The following is a 22,830-nucleotide window of genomic DNA, read 5'->3' as shown; positions in this document are numbered from 1 at the left end:
ACTACATTCCTTTAAAGAACTTTCATTCTTTTCTAAACAGCCCTACTGTGCAGAATGCCCCACAAAATTGGATTTGTCATTGTCAGTTCATCTGGACATGAAGACGGCTTCAGTGCCAGGGAACTAATGATCCATGCGCCAACTGTTAGTGGATGGAGGTCTCCCAGGTACTAGGGTGGACTGAGGGGCCGGGAGGCTGGGGTCTGACATGGGGCCTGTCTCTGGTGTGACTCTGAGTGTCCTTTCATTCTAAGCCTCTATGTTATTATAACTCTGGATTTTCGCATTTTGCATTTTTCTTTAAAGAAAGTTAGTTGGAATCTCACACACACACACACACACACACCCTTATTGCATTAACCCATGCACACTTAAGAAAATGTGCAAATATAGAAGAGTAAAAGAATGAAAACAATCACCCGTACATCATTGCTTAGTCAGATGGGAGATGGCCTACTGGGTCTAACATCCATTGGCTTTCTGCACAAAGTGTGTGTTTGCCTGTTTCTCAATATTATACTTCTGCTCCTATGGTAAATGATTTTGTATCTAACTACTTTTGTGTGGCATTGTAGGATAAGCATTGAACTGCTAACCAAAGGTTGATGGTTCAAACCCACCAGACTGCTCCTTGGAAACCGTATGCAGGGTCGCTATGAGTCAGGACCTACTGGACAGTACTTAACAACCAAGCATTACCCAAAAAATGTCTTTTCAAAGTTTTTCTGCACCTATATAAAAGTGTTAATTATATGATTGTTCGTTTTATTATTTTTTTGAAACATTTCTCCTGTTTACCTCTGTTGTTTTTTCCTAAGAGTCTCCAATTTTAGCCAAAGGCTGAAGAGTCCTGGTTACTGAGTGGTTTGAACGTCCGCTCAGACTGTGCACGCTCAGAACACACTCCTCCCCCCCAGTACTGAGCTGCAGCCTCACCTCTCTGTCCCTGTCCTCTCCTGGCTCTTACTGTTCTTCATGACTTGTTTCCAACTCTGAGTAGAAGTTACTATTTATTCCTGAGTCATGTGTGTGGAAGCATTGTGACATTTTCAGCAGAATCCTGTAGTTGTCTTGCTTTGACTCAGAAGACAGGTTGCTGAAAAGTTGAGTGTCAGTTACATTTCACATCAAATCCTGTTTTCCTGTTGGAGCTTTTGAGGGAACCCAAAAAGCAAAACCCCCTTTCCCTGCCTAAGTGGTGAATGAATTGAGAAATGAGGCAAAGGAGTAAAGCCATGAAGAATGTTTAATCAGTGTCAGTGAATTAGACATGTAGAAATCGCTGAATCCGTGAAGGTTTTGTTGTATTTATTTTTCACCTCATACACACACACACATACACAAGTAAGCCTTACTATTCACAGTGAGCTCTGGTAATTGACTCCATGAACAATTGCTTTCTTTGCCATCAGACCAAGAGAATTCGATGATGCCTGACTACCATTACTGAACCTTTTAATCAAAGATTCTATGGAAGAATCCTGGTCAAAGGGGGGGAAAATGGAGAACAGAATTTCAATTTCTCACGGGCTCCAAACTTTCTGGAGACATTGGAGCTGCAGGAACCCCTCAAACTATTTCCTGGAGATATCTTTAAAGCTTAAATCCAAAATATCCCTTAAAGTTTTCTTAGAACCAAAGAAGGTTGTTGCTAGGTGTTGTTAAGTTGGTCTTATTTATAGCTACCTGATGCTCAACAGAACAAAACACTGCCTGGTCCTGTGTTATTGGAGCTATCTTACGACCATTGCTATTTTGGAACCCATTTTTTGCAGCCCCTGCATCAATCCATCTCATGGAAGGTGTTCCTCTTTGACACAAGGTCAGCAGTTCAAGCCCACCAGCCACTCTGCAGGAGAAAGATGAGGCTTTCTGCTCCCACAAAGATTTAAAGCTTTTGAAACCCTATACAGGGTTTCTATGAGTCAGACCCGACTCCATGGCACTTAACAACAAGTCGACCAAGCATGATGTCCTTCTCTAGAGACTGGGAAGTCTTCTTAAAATCAATTGTTTAGCTCAAGTAGTTTTAAAAAAATCTGCCTTGAGCATGATGCTCTTTTACAAGCTGTCCATATGGGATCAGAATGCTGTTATGGCATGGTAGGATAAGCCGGGGACCACAAGGTTGGTGGTTCAAGCCCACTAGCCACTCCTTTTACAGCATCGCTGTGAGTCGGAACCAACTCAACGGCACTGAACAAAACAACGGCAATATAGAATCAAAGCAACAAACCAAAAGACTAGCCAAAAACAGGGGACAATGAGTTTATATTAATGGGTTAATTATATTAACTCAGAAAAGCTACTGAGAGAAGGTAACCCACGGTACTGAATTGTGCCTGTAGAAAGGCTTGAATTGCTGTCCACTTTGCTGTGTATATTATCAACAGCAGCCACCATTTTTTAAATGAAGAGAGCGAGCCGTGAACTGTGAGCCTCCTGGAGCTGGCTGAGAACAGGAGGTGAATTGAAGAGTAAAGCCTTCGGGGATCAAAGTCACACCTGTGCTGACACTGAGGCAGAAGGTGGCAGGCATCTCCTAGGCCAAGCCCCCCACTGGCGAAGCAGTGCTGGGGAAGAGCCCACCTTTCTCCTCAAGGTGTGCTTGCTCCCCAGGTTAATGCAAGGAAGGGCCCAGGAGCTGTGGGCCCACAGGTTTATGCACAGCGAATGCCCCTTCCCGCCCCAGCATTTCCATCTACAGAGGTCCTGAACCCTATTTGTTCAGTCTACATGTGTAGATTATAGATACAGACCAGGTACTAGACTGAGCCCTTTTGGGTAAGATTTATAACCGCACTAATCTGAGTCTTGTTCAGGGCCATGGTGTTTAAGGGCATAACCTATACGTGTTGCAGTAGCACGCTTCAGACAGTATACCAGAAAAACGTATTTGCCCTCGTTCACTACACAGACGAGTGCTGAGCTGCTTCTCCCAGGGGCCTCCTGAGATCAGCGTAGGAAGGAAAGCAGCAAAGGAAAATGTCCTCAAATCAATTCTCCCAAAATCAGGACATGGTTCCCTGTAGTACCTGCTAAAGAAGGTGTGCTCAGGGACACAAACAGACACCACTTCAGTGGGACATGGCACTGGGGGCAGTCCCTCCAATTCCAAAGAACCTAACGTCTTTAGATGAGACACGTCTCCAAGGAGCTTCAAGTCTCCACCGACTAGAACCTTTCTAATGCCCAGTCGTGTTATTCAGGGAGAGAGCTGTAACTCTCACCACTTACCTTGAAAGGGAGAGGTACAGAAAGCCATTCAAATAGGGTTTCACTTTAAAAGCAGCTTAAAGAGGATTTTTGATTCATCTATAAACTGTTTATCAGCTATATTTGAATATTTAAGTATTCAAGCCCTTGTTTTTTAAGGATTTTTGTAAGTATATTACTTTCAGTTTTCATTTGTTGTCTTCATTCTCTTTAAGCAATTTTGGAGCTTTGTGGATTGCTTTTTTTTTTTTTTAAGTGGATGAAAGGCCTTTTAAAAATAGTAGATTAGTAAGTGTTTTTGTTATCTAGTGCTACTATGGGGTCCTGGTGTGGCTCTGTAGGATAAGCACTAGACTGCTTGCTAACCACAAGGTTAGCACAGCAGCTGTTCAAGAAAGGTGGTTCCCTGGGAGCTCTTCCCACAAGCAGTGGGGAGGACACTAGGACATTTAGAGGCGGGAGATCATGCCTGGCTTCCTGGCTGGTGTGGGCCACTGGGTGGCATGGGAAAGGCTAGGGCAGGAGACTGGTGGGGGCAGAGTGGGGCGGCTGGGGTAGGAAGCTGTGACTCATCCATGTTACGGATAATGCCTTTTACATATCTAAATCGACGTGTCTAGTGTCACCTAGGTCTATAGGCGTCAGGCTGTGTCGTTGGGATTCCTCAGTGCTGTCAGGCTGATAGAGTCACTCCTGGTTTGAGTAGAGAAGAGAGTGGGAACCTGGGTAAAGGAAGGGTCTTCATTTGGTAGGAGAACCAGGCGTACGTGATGCCATGGACACTTGGTCGAGCAAAGCATCTCAAGGGATATGGGCGATTGTGTTGATGGCTCCTGAAAGCTGAGCAAGGTCAGGAGCAGGAAGAGCTCCTTGGACTTGGAGGTCAGCGTGATCTTAACAAGTGTAAGGGGCCAGGGCCCTCCGGAGGGGCAGGTGAGGCGAGTGCTGGGGGAACAGGAGATGAGAGACTAGAGGCTGTGACTGCAGACTTGCATGAAGCTTTGCTGAGAAGGGGAATTGAGAAACGGGGATGGAAGCAGAAAGATTTAGGGTCACAGGGGATGGAAGCAAGAGTCCTGCTATGGGGCTGCAGGATAAGCGCTGCACTGTTAACCATAAGGGTGGTAGTTCAAACCCACCAGCTACTTCTCAGAAACCCTATACTGGGTCAGAAGCAACTCAACAGCACTTAACAACCACAGCAATTTCTTTTAGAAGGATCAGCATGAGGCTGGTCCCTGTAAGGTGGAGGTTACAGCTATCCCAAATATCCAACTTTTCCAAAATGTTATTGTTGATATGGTTAAGTGTCGTCAAGTCGGTTCCCACCCACAGCGACTCTGAATACGGTTTCCAAGGAGCAACTGGTGAGCTTGAACCCACTCCCTAATCCCTGACGTCAGCCACCACTTCTCTTGAGGGCCCTCCCTCAAGTCCCAGGGTTCAGCAGTTCGCTGCAATGTCTCACAGAACCCATAAACATCAAGGAAATGTCGCATAGCGGTGGAGGCTGGCAAGTCCCAAATTCATAGTTCCTTCCAGCTCTCTCTTGGATAGCCAAGTAAAGGAGCACTCCCCGAGTGTGTGTATAGTAACAGGAATGACCTACAGAGAGAACCGGGCAGGGACTAACTGGGCTGCCGGGCAGCACAGAGGCTGTTAGGAGCCTTTGCTGGTCGTCCCATCCTCAGTGTTCCCTGTTCCAAAGGCTGAGTGCCTCTCCACCATGGTCATATATGGCAATGTGAGAGCTTTGCTGACTGACTTGCTCTCTAGCTCATGCCTCTCCTTAGAATGTCTTATATCAGTGGAGTTCTGATACGGCACTGTACACTAAGCACTGGACTGCGGACTACAAGGTCAGCAGTTCAGACCCACCAGCTGCTCCTTGGTCGCTGCAGGTCACTATGAGTTGGAACCAACTCAGTGGCACTGAACACCAACAAAGTAAAAGCCAAAGCTCCAACATAGACCCTCTAGTAGGCGCTCTTCTCTACCACTGAACAGTTATTCTGGTGTGCCACCAGAGCAACGTATGGGGTTTCTGAGGAGTGGCTGGTGGGTTTGAACTGCCGACATTGCAGTTAACAGTCAGTGCTTGTCCTACAGCGCCACACCAGGGGCACGCAGTAGATTTATGAAGTATGGATGGTTGGGTTTATCTTGTAGCTCAGGATTCCACAAGGAAGCCGTTTTCACCAAGGGTTTTGGTTCCTGTGGAAAGTCCTTTGGTTCTGATTTCCCCATGAACACGGCCTCTTAAATCCATTGCTTCATCTGCTGATCAACTTGAAATTTTACTTCAAACCATTTCCTCGCTGCCAAGAGTATGCTGCACACTGAGTAGCAGGCAGATTGAATCACATCTCAATTCCAAGCTTCAGCTCCAACTGTGAAGAGCTTGAGAGAATCAGAATCATGTTTTAGTCATCTTTGTAGCTGCAGCACATAGCAGATACTTGGCAGATACTTATTACACGGAAGAAGGGGATGGTAGCATCCAGTTATTGTTCAGAAAGAAATAAAAATGTATTTGCTTTCAGATTTTGCCAGTTTCCACAAGAAATTGTTCTTCAAATGGTAGAGAGATGTCGAATAAGAAAACTGCAGTTACTTGCTCACCAGTATATGATTTCAAGTAAAATTGAGTTCTACATTAGTGAAAGCTTGCCTGAATATTTCGTTCCGTACCAAGCTGAGCGATTTCGAAGACTGGGGTAAGAATGAAATTTAAAATTTATTACAGTAACAATGCGCCAGGCTAATTCTATTCCGAGCAATTAAAAGCTAATGAATGGCCCCTTACTGTTGACCTAGATTACATACATCTATTTGGTTCACAATTCTCCACGTTTTAGACACCTGTCTCGTATTGAATGTGCTTGTTACATCAGTCGTGTTCAACATTTCAAACGCAAAACGTTTCTGAAGAATTTGACTTCCAGGCTGACCTTTTCTTCCAAGTTTATGTATTTATTTTTTTGATTATCCTAAAATTTTTCTTTTAACCCATTAAGTTCAACAGGGGTCATTTTGTGTACTGGCACATGTCCATGTGAACATGGGTCTTCAGTTGGGTCTCCCTCTTGCAGTTACGTCTCTCTGTGTGATAATGCAAAGACGGGCTGCAAAGCCCGGGAACTGAAATCAGTGTATGTGGACGCCGTTGGACAGTTTTTGAAGCTGATATTTCACCAGAACCATGTCAATAAATACAACATCTATAATCAGGTAAGCCTTGGCTTTACTCCCCACTGTCGTAGCGTAGTGGTTATGAATTGGGCTGCGAACTGCAAGGTTTGCAGTTTGAAACTACCAGGAGAAAGATGAGGCTTTTTGCTCCCGTAAAGATTTACAGCCTCGGAAACCCTGTTCAGGGTCGCTATGGGTCGGAACCGATTCGATGGCACTTAACAACAACATAGCCTTTTCTTAAATGATTTTCACATTTTTCTCTTGAAAGTATGCCTTTTATGGAAGAATGTTAAGCTCTAGGTCTGTGCTGGCCAATGCAAGAGTCCCTGGCCACATGTGGCCCTTGTCCCCTGGAATTGTGGTGTCCCCAATAGGATGATGTCAGTGTGAAAGTACCCTGGGTTTCAAAGGCTGCATACAGAAATGAATGTTAAGGTTCTATATCAGTTACATGTTGAAAATGATCAGACTTTAAATCGGTTGTGGTTAGGTGCTGTCGAGTGAGTTCCCATCCTTAGGGACCCCATGAACAACAGAATGAAGCACTGCCCGCTCCTGCACCAGCCTTACAATTGTCATGTTGAAACGCATTGTGTCAGTCCATCTTGTTGCGGGTCTTTCTCTTCTTTGCTGATCCTTTAAATATATTGAATATATTGGTTTAAATTGTATTGTTAAAATCAATTTTACCTGTTTCTTTTTAAAGTGTGCCTACTGGTTGCACAGTGGGCAGCTAACCACAAGGTCAGAAATTTGATCTACCAGCCCCTCCACTGGAGAAAGGTGAGGCTTTCTGCTCCCGTAAAGATAGACAGCCTCGAGAATCCTATACGGTGTCACTATGAATTGGAATCAACTCACTGACAAATCATCACCACCATCCACACTCCACACCAAAAGCTCACTGCCTTCTAGATGATTCCTGCTCCAAGCAACCCCTGCTAGGGTTTCTAATGCTGTCAGTTTTTCCGGAAGCAGAAATCCTCATTTTTCTCTTATGGAGCAGCTGGTGGATTTGAACTGCTGACCTTGTGGTTAGCAGTCCAGTGTTTATCCTACAGCACCACCAGAGCTCCTTAATGTGCCTACTAGAAAACTTAGAATTCTGTAAGTGGCACACATTAGGTTCTGTTGGGCAGCACTGTTGTAAATGACCCCTGGTATAAGTTGGAGACGTGTAATGTTTCATGCAACCCCAAATCCTCCAGATCCTGACTAGTCTTCTTCCCTTTTCCCTCCTCTCCTCTCTCGCTTTCTTTCCTTTGATTCTTATTTTTGTTCATGATCATTGTTGTTGTTAAGTGCCATCGAGTCGGTTCCGACTCACAGTGACCCTTTATTAGAGTTTCCGAAGAGCAGCTGGTGAGTCTGAACTGCTGACCTTACAGTTTAAACCGACCTTGTGGTCCAGCTCATTCACCTGCTCTGCCACACCAGGACTCCGGTATTAATGATTCTCTTAGGTAGTTTCCATATTCTGTGGGGTCTTCTTCCTTTGACAAATGGCACAAGTATGGATCCCTTCCGGTCCATTGTCCAGGTAGCTGTTTTCTAAACTGCTCGGCATGGACAAGTGAGCATCTCCAGATCTTCATGCGTCTGTTGAAACTTCTCAACTGGTATTCTGTTAATTCCGGGATCCTTGTTAATTGCAAATGTCTTCAACACAGCTTAGACGTCTTCCTTTAGTACTGTCAGTTATTGATCATAGGATACCTCCTAAAATGGTTGAACTTAGTCCAATATTTTTACTACAGTGACTGTGGATTTTCATTTGCTGCTTCCTGTGGCATTCAGTATTTTGCCCATGTTGTTGTTGTTGAAGTGCCATGAAGAAGGTTCCAGCTCAGAGCAACCCTATACAGGGTTTCCTAGGCTGTAAATCTTTGCAGGAGCAGAAAGCCTCATCTTTCTCCCCTCAGAGTGACTGATGGGCTCAACCTGCTGGCCTTGTGGTTAGCAGTCCAGTGCTTACCCTGCACTCCCACTGCTCCCCTGACTGGGAACTGAATCATCTGGGCCAGGACAGGGGGATCACCTAACCCTAACCACTAGGCAACCAGAGGTCATTGAAAAAGAGGAAGACCCCGGTGAGATGGCTTGACACAGTGGCGGCAGCAGTGGCTCAAATATAGCAACAACTGTGAGGATGGCACAGAAACAGACAGTGTCATTCTGCTGTCCATGGGGTCGCAATGAGTCAGAAACTAACTCCGTGGCACCTAACAATAAGAACAGGCCACCAGGAAGTGTCATTTTGTCCATAGAATCCTTCAGGATGGCAAGTCAAGTCTTGCTTTTTTTTTTTTCTTCGGTTCTTTCACACCCTGAGAATTGCTGGGCATGTTCTTCCCTGCTGGTGCTCTAACTCCAGGTCTTTGCACATTTCATTATAATTCACTCTTTGAAATCTTGTGTTCAGCTCCTTTTCATTATTTCTTCCTTTCGCTTTAAAGATTCTATGTTCTAGAACGAGTCGTAGAGTCTCTTCCAGCATCCGCTTTGGTCTTTTCTTTCTTTCTGATCTTCCTAATAGCAGCATTACTTAGCAGTGAACTGGAGAATGTTTCTTAGTGTTGTCCTCCTTCCACCCCGTCTGTGTCTTTGCACTCATGACTGTCAGTACTGTCTCAGGTGCACAGTTAGACTGCAGTGATTCTCAAAGACATGGGAGGGGCGTGGTTATGGGAAGTTGGCTCCTCCTCCCTCCTCCAGTGGCAATCCCTAACTTGGATAAACTGGTGAGCTGTGTTAGTTTAGGTTTTCATTTCGTTGTCTGACTTACCAAGATCATGTAGATATAACCTTCATACTTAACCTGGTGTGGATAGTTCACTATGAAACTGACAATGTAAAGGTTTGTGTCTTGTTTTTAGCTGTTGTCTTAACATCTTTTAAGCAGTTAAATATAGTTACATTAATTTAAATCATTATAAAATTTAATAATTCTGCACCTTATTTATGTTGTTTTTAAGTGCCATCGAGTTAATTCCGACTCACAGTGACCCTGTATAGAGAGGGTATCCCAGGTTTTAAGTCTTCACAGGAGCAGAAAGCCTCATCTTACTCTTGTGGAACAGCTTGGTGGGCTCAAACCACAGACCTTGTGGTTCCCGTCCATTTCTTATCGTATGGCGCCACTATGCTCCCATACATTATGTATAACATTTTATAATTAATGCGCTTAATTTGACAACGATACAAGTTGGCAGTTTGTTTTAAAGATGTTAGGTCGTCTCAGACAATTATACTTAATTTCTGTGATTCAATTCTTTTCTTAGGTTGCTTTGGTTGCAATAAATATCATTGGAGATCCGGCAGATTTCAGTGATGAAAGCAATAGTGTAAGTGTAATTCCTAAAGAAGAAATTCTATCTAATAGGAGATGGTATCTTATTGTCCCAAAATGTGTTATCTTAAAACTCTTTATAAAGGAATAACTATCCAATAGCAGCCATAGTGCCCTAAGTTTCCTCATACTCAGGAGCTCCGGCTCTTTCCCGAAGAAACTAGTCACTGACACTTGCTAACACCTTTCTGTCACGTAACCTCTAGAGTAAGGATTTTGTGGCCTTTCATTTTTTTCCTGAGATGCTAAGAAGAATTCTTTTCCTCCCAAAGACTTCTAGAGAGAAGCTTATTGACCACTATCTGGGGCACAGTGCTGAAGATCCGGCTCTGGATGGCACCTATACTGGGTAAGGACGTGGCTCTCTCCAAAAGTGAGGTCATTTCTAAAGGACCCGAGACTTGAAGTCCTCTACATCTAGTTCAGAGCTTGCTAAGCCACTGATTGGATTGTCTTAGATGTATCTGGAGATTAAAGGCAAGGAGGCTCTGTGTCCACCTTCCTGTATTGTGCTCAGAGACTTTTCGCTTATGTCATTCAGCTATTCCTCTTGTTTGCCATCCGACTCTTAGTGATTCTGTATAGGGTTTCCAAGAGTGATTGGTGGGTTTGAATTGCCGACCTGGTGATTAGTAGTCCAGTACTTATCCTACAATGCCACACTAGAAGCTTCTCACAATGCGTTTGGATAAAGATCTATTAGCCATTCATTGGCAAAGGCAAATCCATAGGTAAAAATGAAAGGTATGTAATAGACCTAAATTATCAGGAACTAGAAGCTTCATCTTATATATACTTGAAGAGTTTATTCTTCAGGGTCAGAAATATATATGTGCCTTTAAAAGCACAATTTTGGGTAGTCCCTCTCTACCTACTAAAAGATTCTTTGTATTCCAGACCAGAACCAAACCTACTGCCATGGAGTCGCTTCTAACTTAGCGACCCTGTCAGAGAGTAGACCTGCTCCTAAGGGCTCCAAGACTCGAGATCCTTACGGGAGCAGACGGCCTCCCTTGAAGTAGCTGCTGGGCTTGAACCACCCACCCTGCGGTTAACAGCCCAGCATGTGTAGTCCACTGTGCCACCAGAGCACCTTTGAAATACTTACTTACCACCTGCCCTTGTGTCTTAGCTGTGTACAGACTCCGGGTGGATCAGGACTGGGGACGCCGAGAGCGGCTGCCGTGGCTTTCTGGCCTCCCTGCTCCCTGGGCACCTCCTCAGACAAGTAGCTTCTGCAGCGGGTTCCCTGCATTCTGCTCCCGGTTCAGGCACAGGACCTCATCAGCCCAAAGCTGCTGGACCTAAAGAAAAGAGGACTGCAAAACATCACCGTCCCAGTAAAGAGCAAATCAGACACTTAAATTACCGTAGGCATTCGGAAGGTGTGCCTGGCGTCACTTCTCTCTCCCGGCCTGCAGACTGCTGGTGGGATGAAACGAATACTGGGGCTGGGCTCTGGTTTTCTGCCAAAGTCGAATCTTCATGCAGTTGTTCATGAGACTTTGTCAGAGTTGCTCCCTGGTGGGTGGTGTACCCTTATTTTGCTAACGCCCTCCTCTGTCCTCAGAGCGCTGAGAGGGCTGTGTGGTTGAAGGAGGGGCCAGGGCTGGTCACAGGGCCCGCGTAGGTACTGAGGCTCAAAGGGTGCAGGCTGTTGGTAAGGTAAAGAGCACTGGTGACTCAACAGTGAGGCACTCAGCTGCTAACTGAAAGGTTGGTGGTTCAAAATCACCCAGGAGGTCCACAGGAGACAAGACCTGGCCATCTGCTCCCACAAAGGTTACAGCCTAGGAAACTCTATGGGCCAGTTCTGTTCTGTCCAATAGGGCTTATCAACAGCACCCACAAGAAGAAGAACATTTTTAGGATATTTATAAAGAAGAAAAAGGACTCAGTTATACAACCTTAACAAGTTTCTCAGTCTGTACTCTATCCAATCAAACAACCATATCCTGCTTATCTTTCAGGGTAGTGATTTGGGGGGAAGTGCAGAGAGTCAGTCCATAAATATATCCACCTCTTCTCAGTAGCATCACTGTGACACCTGCCCTCACTGAAGCTTCTTCTTGTTAAGTGTCTTTAAGTCGATTCTGTCTCCTAACAATCCTGTATGGCAAGGGCGGGAAACGTCCAGCCCACAGGCAGTATAAGGCCTGCGAAATCATTCGGTGTGGCCCTGCCAAGGCAACCACAGTTCCAGCCATCACATTAGGGATGTTGTTGTTGTTGTTGTTGTTAAGTGCCGTCGAGTCGGTTCCGACTCAGAGCGACCCTGTACAGGGTTTCCGAGGCTGTAAATCTTTACGGGAGCAGAAAGCCTCATCTTTCTCCCGCGGAACCGCTGGTAGTTAGTTTCGAACTGCTGACCTTGTGGTTCGCAGCCCGATTCATAACCACTATGCTACCAGAGCTCCTTTTAGGGATAAGTTAACTAAATGTTTGACCAAAGATAACTGGTTGATTTTTAAGTTGATAGTTTTGTTTGGTCCATGAATGATGTTTACCTGTGCTTTATTGACTACGCAAAGGCTTTCGATTGTGTAGATCATGACAGACTGTGGACAACATTGTGAAGTATTCGGGAACACTTAATTGTGCTCATGAGGAATCTGTACATGAACCAAGAGGTAGTTGTTTGAACAGAACATGGGAATGGTTTGAAATTAAGAAAAGTATGTGACAGGGATATATTCTTTCACCATACTTATTCAACCTGTATGCTAAGCAAATAATCCAAGAACCTGGGTTATACGAAGAAAAAGGTGGCATCAGGATTGGAGGAAGACTCATTAACAACCTGCGATATGCAGATGATACAACCTTGCTTGCTGAAAGTGAAGAGGACTTGAAGTACTTATGAAGAAGATCAAAGAGCACAGGGTTTGGTATGGATTGCATCTCATTGTAAAGAAAACAAAATCATCACCGCTGGACCAATAAACAACATTCTTATCAATGGAGAAAAGATTGAAGTTGTCAAGGACTTCATTTGTCTTGGATCAACTATCAACACTCACGGAAGCAGCAGTCAAGAAATCAAACTACGTATTGCATTAGGCAAATCTGCTGCACAAAACCTTCTTGAAGTGTTGAAGAGCAAAGATGTCAGCTTGAGGTCTAAGGTGCACCTGACCCAAGGCATGGTATTTTCAATAACCTCATATGCATGTGAAAGCTGGACAGTGAATAAGGAAGACCGTAGAAGAATTGATGCTTTTGAGTTATGGTGTTGGAGGAGAATACTGAAAGTGCCATGGACTGCCAAAAGAACCAACAGATCTGTATTGGAAGAAGTGCAGCCAGAGTGCTCCAGGATGGCCAAACTGTGTCTCTCATACTTAGGACATATTGTCAGGAGGGACCAGTCAGTGGAGAAGGATATCATGTTTGGTGAGGTAGAAGGTCAGAGAAAAAGAGGAAGACCCCCAGCGAGATGAATTGGCAATATGGAAGTATCAATGGGCTCAAGCATGCAACAGTTGTGAGGTTGGCCCAGGACAAGGCAGTGTTTCAGTCTGTTGTGCAAAAGGTGGTTATGAGTCAGTACCAACTTGATGGCCCCTAGTAACAACAACAATGAATGATGTTACAAATTTTGGCTGAAAAAAGGTCCCCCATTCCTGCTGTGTAGGATTTCTGAGGAGTGGCCAGTGGGCTAATAGTCCAGTGCTTATCCTACAGTGTCACACCAGGACCCCAATTGAAGCTTATAAAACAGGAATATTCAAATTGATTTATAATATTTTTAGCTTCTTAATCTCTCCAGTAAAAATTCTTTCTGCTGTTTTGATATATAATTTAAATGAGTATTTTTAATCAAACTAGTCGCATGAAAGAGTAGTCTGTATCTTGCCTACCTGCGTCATCCCCCAGGGTTTTGTGAAGGTGACCTGAAGGGCCAAGCTCTGAATGTACTGGTCATGAAACTCCCATAGTTACCACTAGGGGGCATTCTGAGCGAACGTGGATCACTTTCTTCTCCACCATGCGGAGGCTGCTGCGGGAATTCAGATTAGTATACAGCCCCACTGTTTGTCGTTTGTAGGATTCATACAGTCAGATGAACGTTTTGTTTTCATCTCTGAGACTTCACAGCTAAGAGATTCTGACTTACATACAAGGGGACTTCAAAAGATTCATCTTTCCTTCCGTTTTTCCATGAGCCTTTTGCAGCTCCCTCATATGTTGAGCTAAAATAGAGTGGTCTTGTAGACACATCACAGTGTGTTACCGTCTAGACATTCTCCGAGAGGAGATGATGTTGTTCCTGCTGCTGCTGCTGCAGAACACCCCGAGTCTCAGAAGGGGGAGCTGTGAGGGGTGCTCAGTGATTCTGAAAGACGACTTGCTCCCATGTTGTATCTGGATTGCTTATTACATAATTCTACTGACTATTTATTTATGATAAATAACATTCTGATGATAGTTTCCCTCTATGTAAAGATCATCTAAGCCATGGCTAACAAGTTGCTAATTTTATCGTAAATGAACTGGGATACTTAGAAGTTAGCCTCAGAAAATTAATAACGTTTATGTGGAGGCGTTGGGCTGACCTTCTTGTACATGTTGGACCCAGAAGCAGGCTGATGATTACTCTGCTATAAGATTTGTAAGGAACAGCAGAGGTAATGAGAGCACTCATTTCCTCCTGAGTAGACATCTGGCCTCTGTAGGACTCATTGGTGGGCATGAAAGGTAACTCTCTGAGATGATGGCATAGACATTGCAGTTGTAGCCCGTCACATTCACCAGACTTACGTGGCGCTAGACCCACCAAAGAATGGGACTGGTCACCATTTGCTCTGTTCTGTGAGTTTTTTCCCCTGTTCTACAAATGGTTTACAGTCTTGTCACAACCCTAGTACCAAAGACAGAGCTTGGTGGAATGAGTGAGTACATGAATGAACCCACCTAACCCTAACCTGGAAATGCTCTGATGTGCAATTTGGTTAATGGCTGAGTGACTGGGCTTTGGAATCGGAAGACCTGCTTGTATGTAAGGGCTGTGTGACCTGAGTCACGTGACCCGTATGTGTACTCTTTTCCTATGCAGGAAGTGGCACCCACACACACAACCCACACACACCCACAACTCCTGGGGCTGAGCTCTGAGGTACTGCGCTATCACTGTAGGCTAGAATTAGCTTTAAATGCTTGTTTCTTTCCATCAGGAAACCTGACTACATCTCTCCACTAGATGATCTGGCTTTTGATATGTACCAAGACCCAGAAGTCGCACAGATCATACGCAAGTTAGACGAAAGAAAGCGTGACGCCGTCCAGAAGGAACGTTATGACTATGCCAAGAAACTCAAGCAAGCTATTGCTGATTTGCAAAAGGTACACCTTCTGGAGAAATGGTGCCATTGTATTTATGTCTGATGAACACAGCTACATGGTGAGACAAATGAACTCATGAGGGTCAAAGACGGAAGCAAAGTAAGCACCTGAATACAAATATCATGGAAGCATGTGCTTCACATTCTCACAGACGCCATCCGATAGATACCTCACTGACTTCACCGTTTGCTATGGGAAAATGGTAGGAAAACCCTAGAGCCGCTTTAAATGAGGGTGGACTCCCGGGTGTATGAGTAGCAGGCACTGCTACATGAACGCAGTTAGGGCTTCCCGTTCCCTTCTCGTGGAAGGACATCGATGGGCACTGCCCCTGCTGTGTAAGCAGCACTTTAGCAATGATCTTTGCATGTGGCCCCAGTTGGTCACCTTTGAAAACAAAGAGCAATCACCTTACGCTGCAGGTTGGCGAACGTCTGGGGCGGTACGAGGTGGAGAAGCGCTGTGCCGTGGAGAAGGAAGACTATGACCTGGCCAAGGAGAAGAAGCAGCAGATGGAGCAGTATCGTGCCAAGGTCTACCAGCAGCTGGAGCTGCACAACCTGCTGGACGTGGAGCTGGTGGGTGCGGTGAGAGCCTGGGATTCCCGTCCAGAGCCGGGGGACTCAGCAGTGTAGTCACAAGGCGGGCCACTGGGAGGGTGTGTGCGTGTGAGTGCCATGGCGGTCTGCCAGCACTGGGCCTCCGTCAGGTAGACGTGGCCTAGATGAGTTCTCTTCGGAGGGCTCTCGGAAGAAGAGTCAGAATGAGCCCAAGACACCCTGACTCACGACACTGCTGGCGAGTCCCTGCCCTTCTCTGCTCTCGGTAGCCCTGGTCCTTTGCCCTCAGAGTGCCAAGAGGGTGAAGTAAGACTGAGAGGGTGGGAAAGTGCCTGCCCAGAAACCACGCGTGTTAGGAGGAGTTCTACCTCTCATCTTTGGAACCCGCCCTCCAGGCACATGTCTGTCTGTCTCTCTCTCTCTCTCTGTCACACACACACACACACACACCCCAGTTTTTGACAAGGAAGCAAAGGTTGGGAGAGATGTAGAATGGCAGTTAAGTAATGAGAGGGCAGACCCAGGCTGCATTGCCGGGGCGCACATCCTGGTGCCTCCGCACTAGCTGCTAATCTGAACAGACAGAGCCTCGCCATGCGTCCATCTCCTGTCCTGTCTAAAGTGAGGGTGAAAATGGTGAACTTTGAGTTGAGAAAATCTGTCTGAAGTATGTAACTCCAAAGTGCAGAATTTGACTTGGTCCAGTTACACTAACTTAGGAGGGGCTTCACAAAGTCCGTGGGAAACTTCCATTATCTTCCACTTACAGTTTCCACGTGCTCTTTGAAGCCCCTTTGTATTTGTGGAGTCTGCCCAGATTGGTCCTGCTGAGTGTCCTTACTGCCTCAGCTACTCTACACACAGGGTCAGACTGTCCACTGACAGTTCTGGTTGTGTGCCCCCTTTATAGTCTGGAGTCACCACAGAGCAACAACACCAGGGATTGAGATGTGACTGTCTAGGGCACCCTTAACATGGGTTACAACTCTCTCCCGAGATCTTCTATTTCGAAACCTCTAATTGTGCGCAACAGTGTCTCCCAGCACACCCTGACTGAACTCTTGTCCATATGGGGGATCAGCTGATCTGGATGCCGTTGGAATGAAGTGTCCCTTTTTCCTCTAGATGCGAAGACCGTTTGATTTGCCCCTGCAGCCCCTTGTCCATCCTGGCAGTCCTCGCCACCAGAGCACTAAGCCTTCATTGCCACAGCAGGAGGAGATGCTGGCAGAAAAGCAGGTCACTGAGCCGCCCCTGCCGGAACAGCCTTCCTCCCAGCCTCGTGGCGCCCCTCCTTCACACGTCACTGTGAACCCGGAGCCTCAGCCAAAGATTAGCGTGGGTCCCTCAGCTTCGCATCTGTGTTTGGCTTGCGTGTTAAGGACTTGTGTTGTGTGTGGGAGCCATCCATGTACAAAACAGCCCAAACCCTTTCCTCATAGAAATTGCCTGGCTCGAATTCGATGCTCCGTAGATACTTGTTGAAATGCTATGTGAGTGAACTAATAAACAGGTGTTTATCTAGGGTTCTGGTGGGCCCTCCCCAGAGCGTGTACATAGAGTGTGTACCTTTGGCTCCTAGGGTGAAGCAGAAGGCCCCAACATGTTTCAAGTCAAGCCTGATGCTTGTTTCTAGGCAGTAAACAGAAAATATCAGAGAACTTGTTTAGAAAACAGCATAATCACTTTTGCTCCACATTCCAATTGAACTGAAATTGCCGGTGGTAAATTGTAACTGCAGCTTCTTGATGAGGTGTAGAGTGAGTTTAGGAAGGAATCAAGACACAGGGCTCATTTTGTACACTGCATCCTAGTGTATAGCTCATTGTGCTCTGTGAGTGCTGAAATCTCTTACCGGCTAAGGAGAGAGCAGTGAGCCTGCGTGTGACATCCGGGAGCGGGAGTGGGAGCGGGAGCGGCAGGGCTCTCCATGCTGGGTGGTGGTCTCCAGACCTTGCCTGGGCTCCCTTTCAGGTGGAGACGTTGCCCTATGATGAGCGACCCCTCCCAGCTATTCACAAGCAGCAGGGCGAAGCACTCACGGAGTATGAAATGAGCAACACAGACATCCGCGAGGCGCAAAGAGGTGGCATTACTTGGGAACCAGAGCCCTTAACAGAGAAAGTCCTGAGAGAAGCCAGCTCCGCCATCGACGTGTTCGGGGAAACTTTGGTAAAAGGAAAAAAAGACACACATGCACTCATATATAGATGTGTGCACACATATACATGCAGTCTTACATATGCAGTCACATGTATATGTGAGCGTGAACATATACATGCATAGACCATATGTGCATGGAGTCCTGATATAGCGCCACAAGATAAGCACTCCACTTCAAGGTCGGTTTGACCTTCAGGGTCGGCAGTTCAGATTCACCCAGCTGCTCCTCAGAAACCCTATACAGGGTTGCTGTGAATTGGAACCGACTCAACAGCACTCAACAACAACAATCAACAATCACATATGTACATACATAACATGGTATGTGTGAGAGAGAGCGAGAAAAGGAAGAAAAAGTGCCCCGAGACTTGGTGTTTATAATACGGATATTGGTTTCATTTTGTCCTTATTGAGTTGAAAAGTCTTCCATTCATTCTCTCATATAGCAAAAACGTTATCTAAATGGTAAGGCTTTTGTGAATTCATGTTCATATATGGCTGGATAGCTCTAGCCCGCACCCATGGAGCCTCTATTGAAAATTGCCCCCTTCCAGTTAATTTCAGGGGGAATGGCACCAACATACAACAAAGCACAAAAGTCATCTGCTTACAGGAGTGAACCCAATGGATTTCTCCCTCATCCCCAGCATAGCAGTATTTCTCTTGTTGGGACTTTTAATGCTATCATTCCATACTTCAGCACAGTCTTAAATTCTCCTTAATATAAAAGTGAATTGCCTAAACACGTGTATTTATTCGGCAGAGGTCCTGTTACAAGAAAAGATTCTCCTGAATTTGAAGAGAGTGTGAGAGTCTTCCCATGTGTGGGGTACTGAAGAATGGCTTTGGACGTAATGGAATGCTGACTCTTGACTGAATCAAGACCCCTTTTTTGTGTTAGGTTGCAGGGGCCTATTCCAAGACCTGGTCATACCGGGAAGATGCATTACTTGCTCTGTATAAACAACTGATGGAAATGCCCATTGGAACGCCAAAGGAAGATTTAAAGAACATGCTGAGAGCATCTGTCTTTCTCATTCGAAGAGCTGTGAAAGACATTGTGACCTCAGTGAGTTCCCTCAGAGCAGTGGCTCCCGTGCCTGTGAGCCAGGCCATGTGGCACACCAGCCACGAGAGCCTGCTCACTCAGTCGGCTGCCACCCTCGCTCGGTCAGTGTGGAGGAGGCAATGGTAAACTGACGTAAGAGAGCATGTCTCTCAGCCCAGGGCATGGTGCTCAGAAGGCAACTTTAACTTGGCATTTTCAGTCCTTCAGACAACTTAGAACATTCAATATACTACTCCTATTTAATGCCTATTAACCTGTGTAAGTGGAAACCCTACCAAGACAGAAAACTCCAATATTCTCCCTTAATAGAAAGTGATGGAAAGGACTACAGCCTGTCCAAGGCAGTTCTGTCTAGTTCCAGCTTTCTTAAATTTCAGTGTGATCATGAATTGCATGTGTCCTCTCAGTGGAATTTCCGTCTTAGTCAGTTATCTGTTGTTCTCACCCTACCCCCTAGGTCTTCCAGGCCTCTTTGAAGCTGTTGAAGATGATCATCACGCAGTATATTCCTAAGCATAAACTGAGTAAACTGGAGACCACCCACTGTGTGGAGAGAACCATCCCCGTCCTGCTGACCAGGACTGGGGACTCCTCCACGCGCCTGCGCATCATAGCCTCCAACTTCATCCAGGTGAGGGCTTCCAGAGACCACACACAGGCAGGTGTCTGTTCGTGCAGCCTCACTATCAGACTGTGCTTATGCTCTGAAAGACAAGTTGAATTGAAGATGTGAGCTTTCATTAAAATGGACAGGTTAGTTTTTCTAGTTTTCCTCTTATTCGCCGTATGCTGACAGTTATTAAATAAATAAAACTCTCTGGAAAATGAAACCTGAGTAGAAAATTTGGAAGGACAGAATTAATGAAAAGATAACTGAATCCAAATGTTTTTACCCACTCAATAGATACATTTCCTCTAGGTTCGGCATTGTGTGTGATGCTGAGGTAGAAAGGGATGTATAAGATTTTTTAGCACACAGGTACCAAGTGGTATGAAAATAAATTTTTCTGTCTTTAAATTAACTGATAAATTAACTTATTTCAGGAGTTCTTAAGGGTCCATCTTTGGGCTTCAAAAAGCCTATTAATTTCATGGAACTGTATATAAAATTTTGTATGAGAGCATCCAGTTTCTCAAAGAAAGAAGAGCAAGTGTTAAGAACCCCCAAATATTAAGAACCACTGATGTCGTTTCACTTAATAAACTTAAAATACGTCTTCAGGGAAAATAGGTGATGCTACAGTCCTCCGAGGTACTCCTTGTTAATACAGCTTAGGATTATTTTATTAGAGAATTGCAGGCTCTTTTGGAAAAGAAGTCTAGAAAAGGAACATTAATAACTGCCCAAAGGGAGATCACTTGCTCAGGAATTCTTACTTATTTAATGTGACTTAGATAGAGTTTAAGAAAAGGAAATTCATTTTTGGATGAAAAGTTAGCCGTATTGTTACCAGAAAGTAACACTCAGTCATCACATGATATGTTTGAGGTGGGTCGAGACTGCAGTCCGGGGAAGGAGAGGGATACGCTCTGCCCTACTATGGTTAAAAACTCAAGAAAGCTTAGTTTGAGTAATGTTTTCAGAAGCCAGGTTATCATGAATAAGAGATTTTTACGTACAGAGAAATGTCTCCTATCCCTGCCCTTTTGTGGGAGATGTGAGGGATGTCAGCTCTCCAAAGAGATGTTGAAAACATGGACACTGTGATTGCCTCATTGAATTACTTTTAAACCATACTAATTTCTGAGTAGTTTGTTAGTGTTTGGATCTCCTCTTTCTTTGAACAGCTCTCATAGCACTCGATGGCAGGGTTGAAACTATTTCTTTGTACCTAGCATACCAATGAGCTGACTTAGAAATATGCCTGTATTTGCTGCCTCTCTCTGTCATTTAGGAAATTGACTGTTGACACTTATCTGAAAAATGCTGTCATTCATGCTCTTTTATGTTTGAACAGAAGGTCACCCATCATCACAAAAACAAAGTTAATCATGCTGGGCAAACTAAAGGTTATTTTAGGGAATGTGACTGGGAGACTCGTTGAAATGGATTTCTTTTTATTCTGCTGTTCATAGGCTTCAGATGTCCTCATTTCTTTCTTTCTCTGCACCTGACTAATGAAATGACAGCTGTCAAGCATAGGGGGACCTGGACAGTGGTGTGTGCATGTTTGCATGTAGCCATGGGCACTGGGCTGAGCGGACGGCCGCTGCTGTGCCTCAGTCAGCACTTACAGACACTCAGTACTGATGCTGCCAGCAGCACAGCCATGGCCTCAAGGTCTTGAGAAGTTAAAGCAACTTGCTTTTGGGACTGGGAAACAGAACAGAAATGGTCACAGTTCCCTGACACTTTTATGACGCTTTCCTGCCTCCTGATGACCGGGCTTTTTAGGTCTTGTGCTGCAGGTTTCCATCTGTGACTAGTTCTTGTGTTCTAAATCCATATGTGAGCTGAGAGTACCTCCCCGCCATTTCCTCATTTTTCCTTCAGTGTTGACTTGGAGGGTCAGACAAAATTGTATGAAGTTGCCTCCAGCATCTTCCAGTAAAAATTAACACATTGCGTTGGCTTTTGTAGGAAATGGCCTTATTTAAGGAAGTTAAGTCTCTCCAAATTATCCCAACTTACTTGGTCCAGCCACTAAAAGCAAACTCCTCAACTCACCTGGCAATGAGCCAGATGGACCTCCTGGCACGGCTGCTGAAAGACCTAGGCACCGAGGGCTCAGGTTTCACCACCGACAGTGTGATGAGGGTAAGCATGGCCACCATGTTCCCACCTCTGAACGTGGGGTCTGGCACCTGGCCCGTGTCTGAGCGGGTGTCATGAATGTGCGAATGATTCCAGGAAGTTCAGCAGTGTTCTAGGTAACCAATGAATGTGCTAAAGTTTTCTGCTGTTTGTAATGCCCTTAGTGTGACACGCTCTGTACAGATCCTCCTAACTGTGCTGGCAAAAAAGTTCTAAAAAGCAGTTCTTTGTCCATAAGAGATACCTTTAGTACAGTAGAGAATTCGAGTCCATGTAAGCCTCTGTATTTTTTGTATTTGTGGACCACTTGATGAAACCATACAAGTCATAGGCAAGAAATGTTCTGCCAGCCAGAAATCTCCTTCCTGATTTCAGACATGTGGAAAGAACCATTCTGAATGTTTAAGCAGCAGCTTGGTCCACCCCACAGATGAAGGCTCTCAAGATGCTGTGTTTCCAGTCTCTGGTTTATTTCCATCTCACGGAGCTTTCTTTCACAGGGAAGTAGGGGTGTAGGGTTCAAATGACACCTCTGGCCTCTGTCGATTCCACATGTCCATTGCCTCCCAGGGACCTGGATTTGGACCTAACTAATGAAACTTGTCAGGAGGGATCAGTCACTGGAGAAAAATATCATGTTTGGTAGGGTGGAGGGTCAGAGAAAAAGAGGAAGAGCCTCAACGAGATGGATTGGCCAAGTGGCAGCATCGATGGGCTCAAGCGTGGCAACAAGAGTGTGGTTGGCCCAGAATCGGGCAGTGTTTTGTTCTGCTGTGCATAAGGTCGCTATGTATCGGTACCGACTCAGTGGTACCTAACAACAACAACAACAACAATGAAACTTACAGTCAGAAAAGGCAGGATCATATAAGGTACATTTTTATGCATCCATTTTTTTAGTAGAAGTGTGATTTAGACCTGTTTCATAAGCAGGAAACCTTGGCATCATGAAGCCTTTCTGAAATGCTCTCACCACCCAGTGTGCAGAACTCCCCAGGATCCTGGTGGTCTTAGCACTGGGCCTCGTGTCTCAGCCTCCTTTTCTGATTCTTCTTCATCTTCCTGACTTAATACTCTTCTGAGTAAAAGTATCCCCTCGCTCATCTCACCCAGGTGCATGCCACCTGTTGACTCAAGACTCTCCGATGTGTGTCTCCAGTCTGGACCACTCCTCTGTACT

General features: G+C 45.3%; 1 protein-coding gene across 1 annotated transcript in view; it reads left to right on the top strand.

The window, feature by feature from the left end:
• The first annotated feature begins 54 nt into the window (after positions 1-54).
• Positions 55-22,830, top strand: part of CEP104 (centrosomal protein 104kDa) — a 36,307-nt gene continuing 13,531 nt past the window's right edge. Inside the window, exons 1-12 of the mRNA XM_006871744.1 lie at positions 55-167; positions 5,760-5,933; positions 6,309-6,447; positions 9,693-9,755; positions 10,033-10,109; positions 14,935-15,103; positions 15,526-15,681; positions 16,789-17,001; positions 17,638-17,835; positions 18,728-18,895; positions 19,353-19,526; positions 21,477-21,653. Coding sequence (XP_006871806.1) covers positions 55-167; positions 5,760-5,933; positions 6,309-6,447; positions 9,693-9,755; positions 10,033-10,109; positions 14,935-15,103; positions 15,526-15,681; positions 16,789-17,001; positions 17,638-17,835; positions 18,728-18,895; positions 19,353-19,526; positions 21,477-21,653 — 1,821 coding nt within the window. The remainder of the gene's footprint in view (positions 168-5,759; positions 5,934-6,308; positions 6,448-9,692; positions 9,756-10,032; positions 10,110-14,934; positions 15,104-15,525; positions 15,682-16,788; positions 17,002-17,637; positions 17,836-18,727; positions 18,896-19,352; positions 19,527-21,476; positions 21,654-22,830) is intronic.

The sequence above is a fragment of the Chrysochloris asiatica genome, unplaced genomic scaffold, assembly GCF_000296735.1.
Source record: "Chrysochloris asiatica unplaced genomic scaffold, ChrAsi1.0 scaffold00173, whole genome shotgun sequence".
Lineage (NCBI taxonomy): Eukaryota > Metazoa > Chordata > Mammalia > Afrosoricida > Chrysochloridae > Chrysochloris > Chrysochloris asiatica.
Note: the sequence above shows the minus strand (reverse complement) of the source record. Positions and strands in the feature narration are given on the sequence as shown.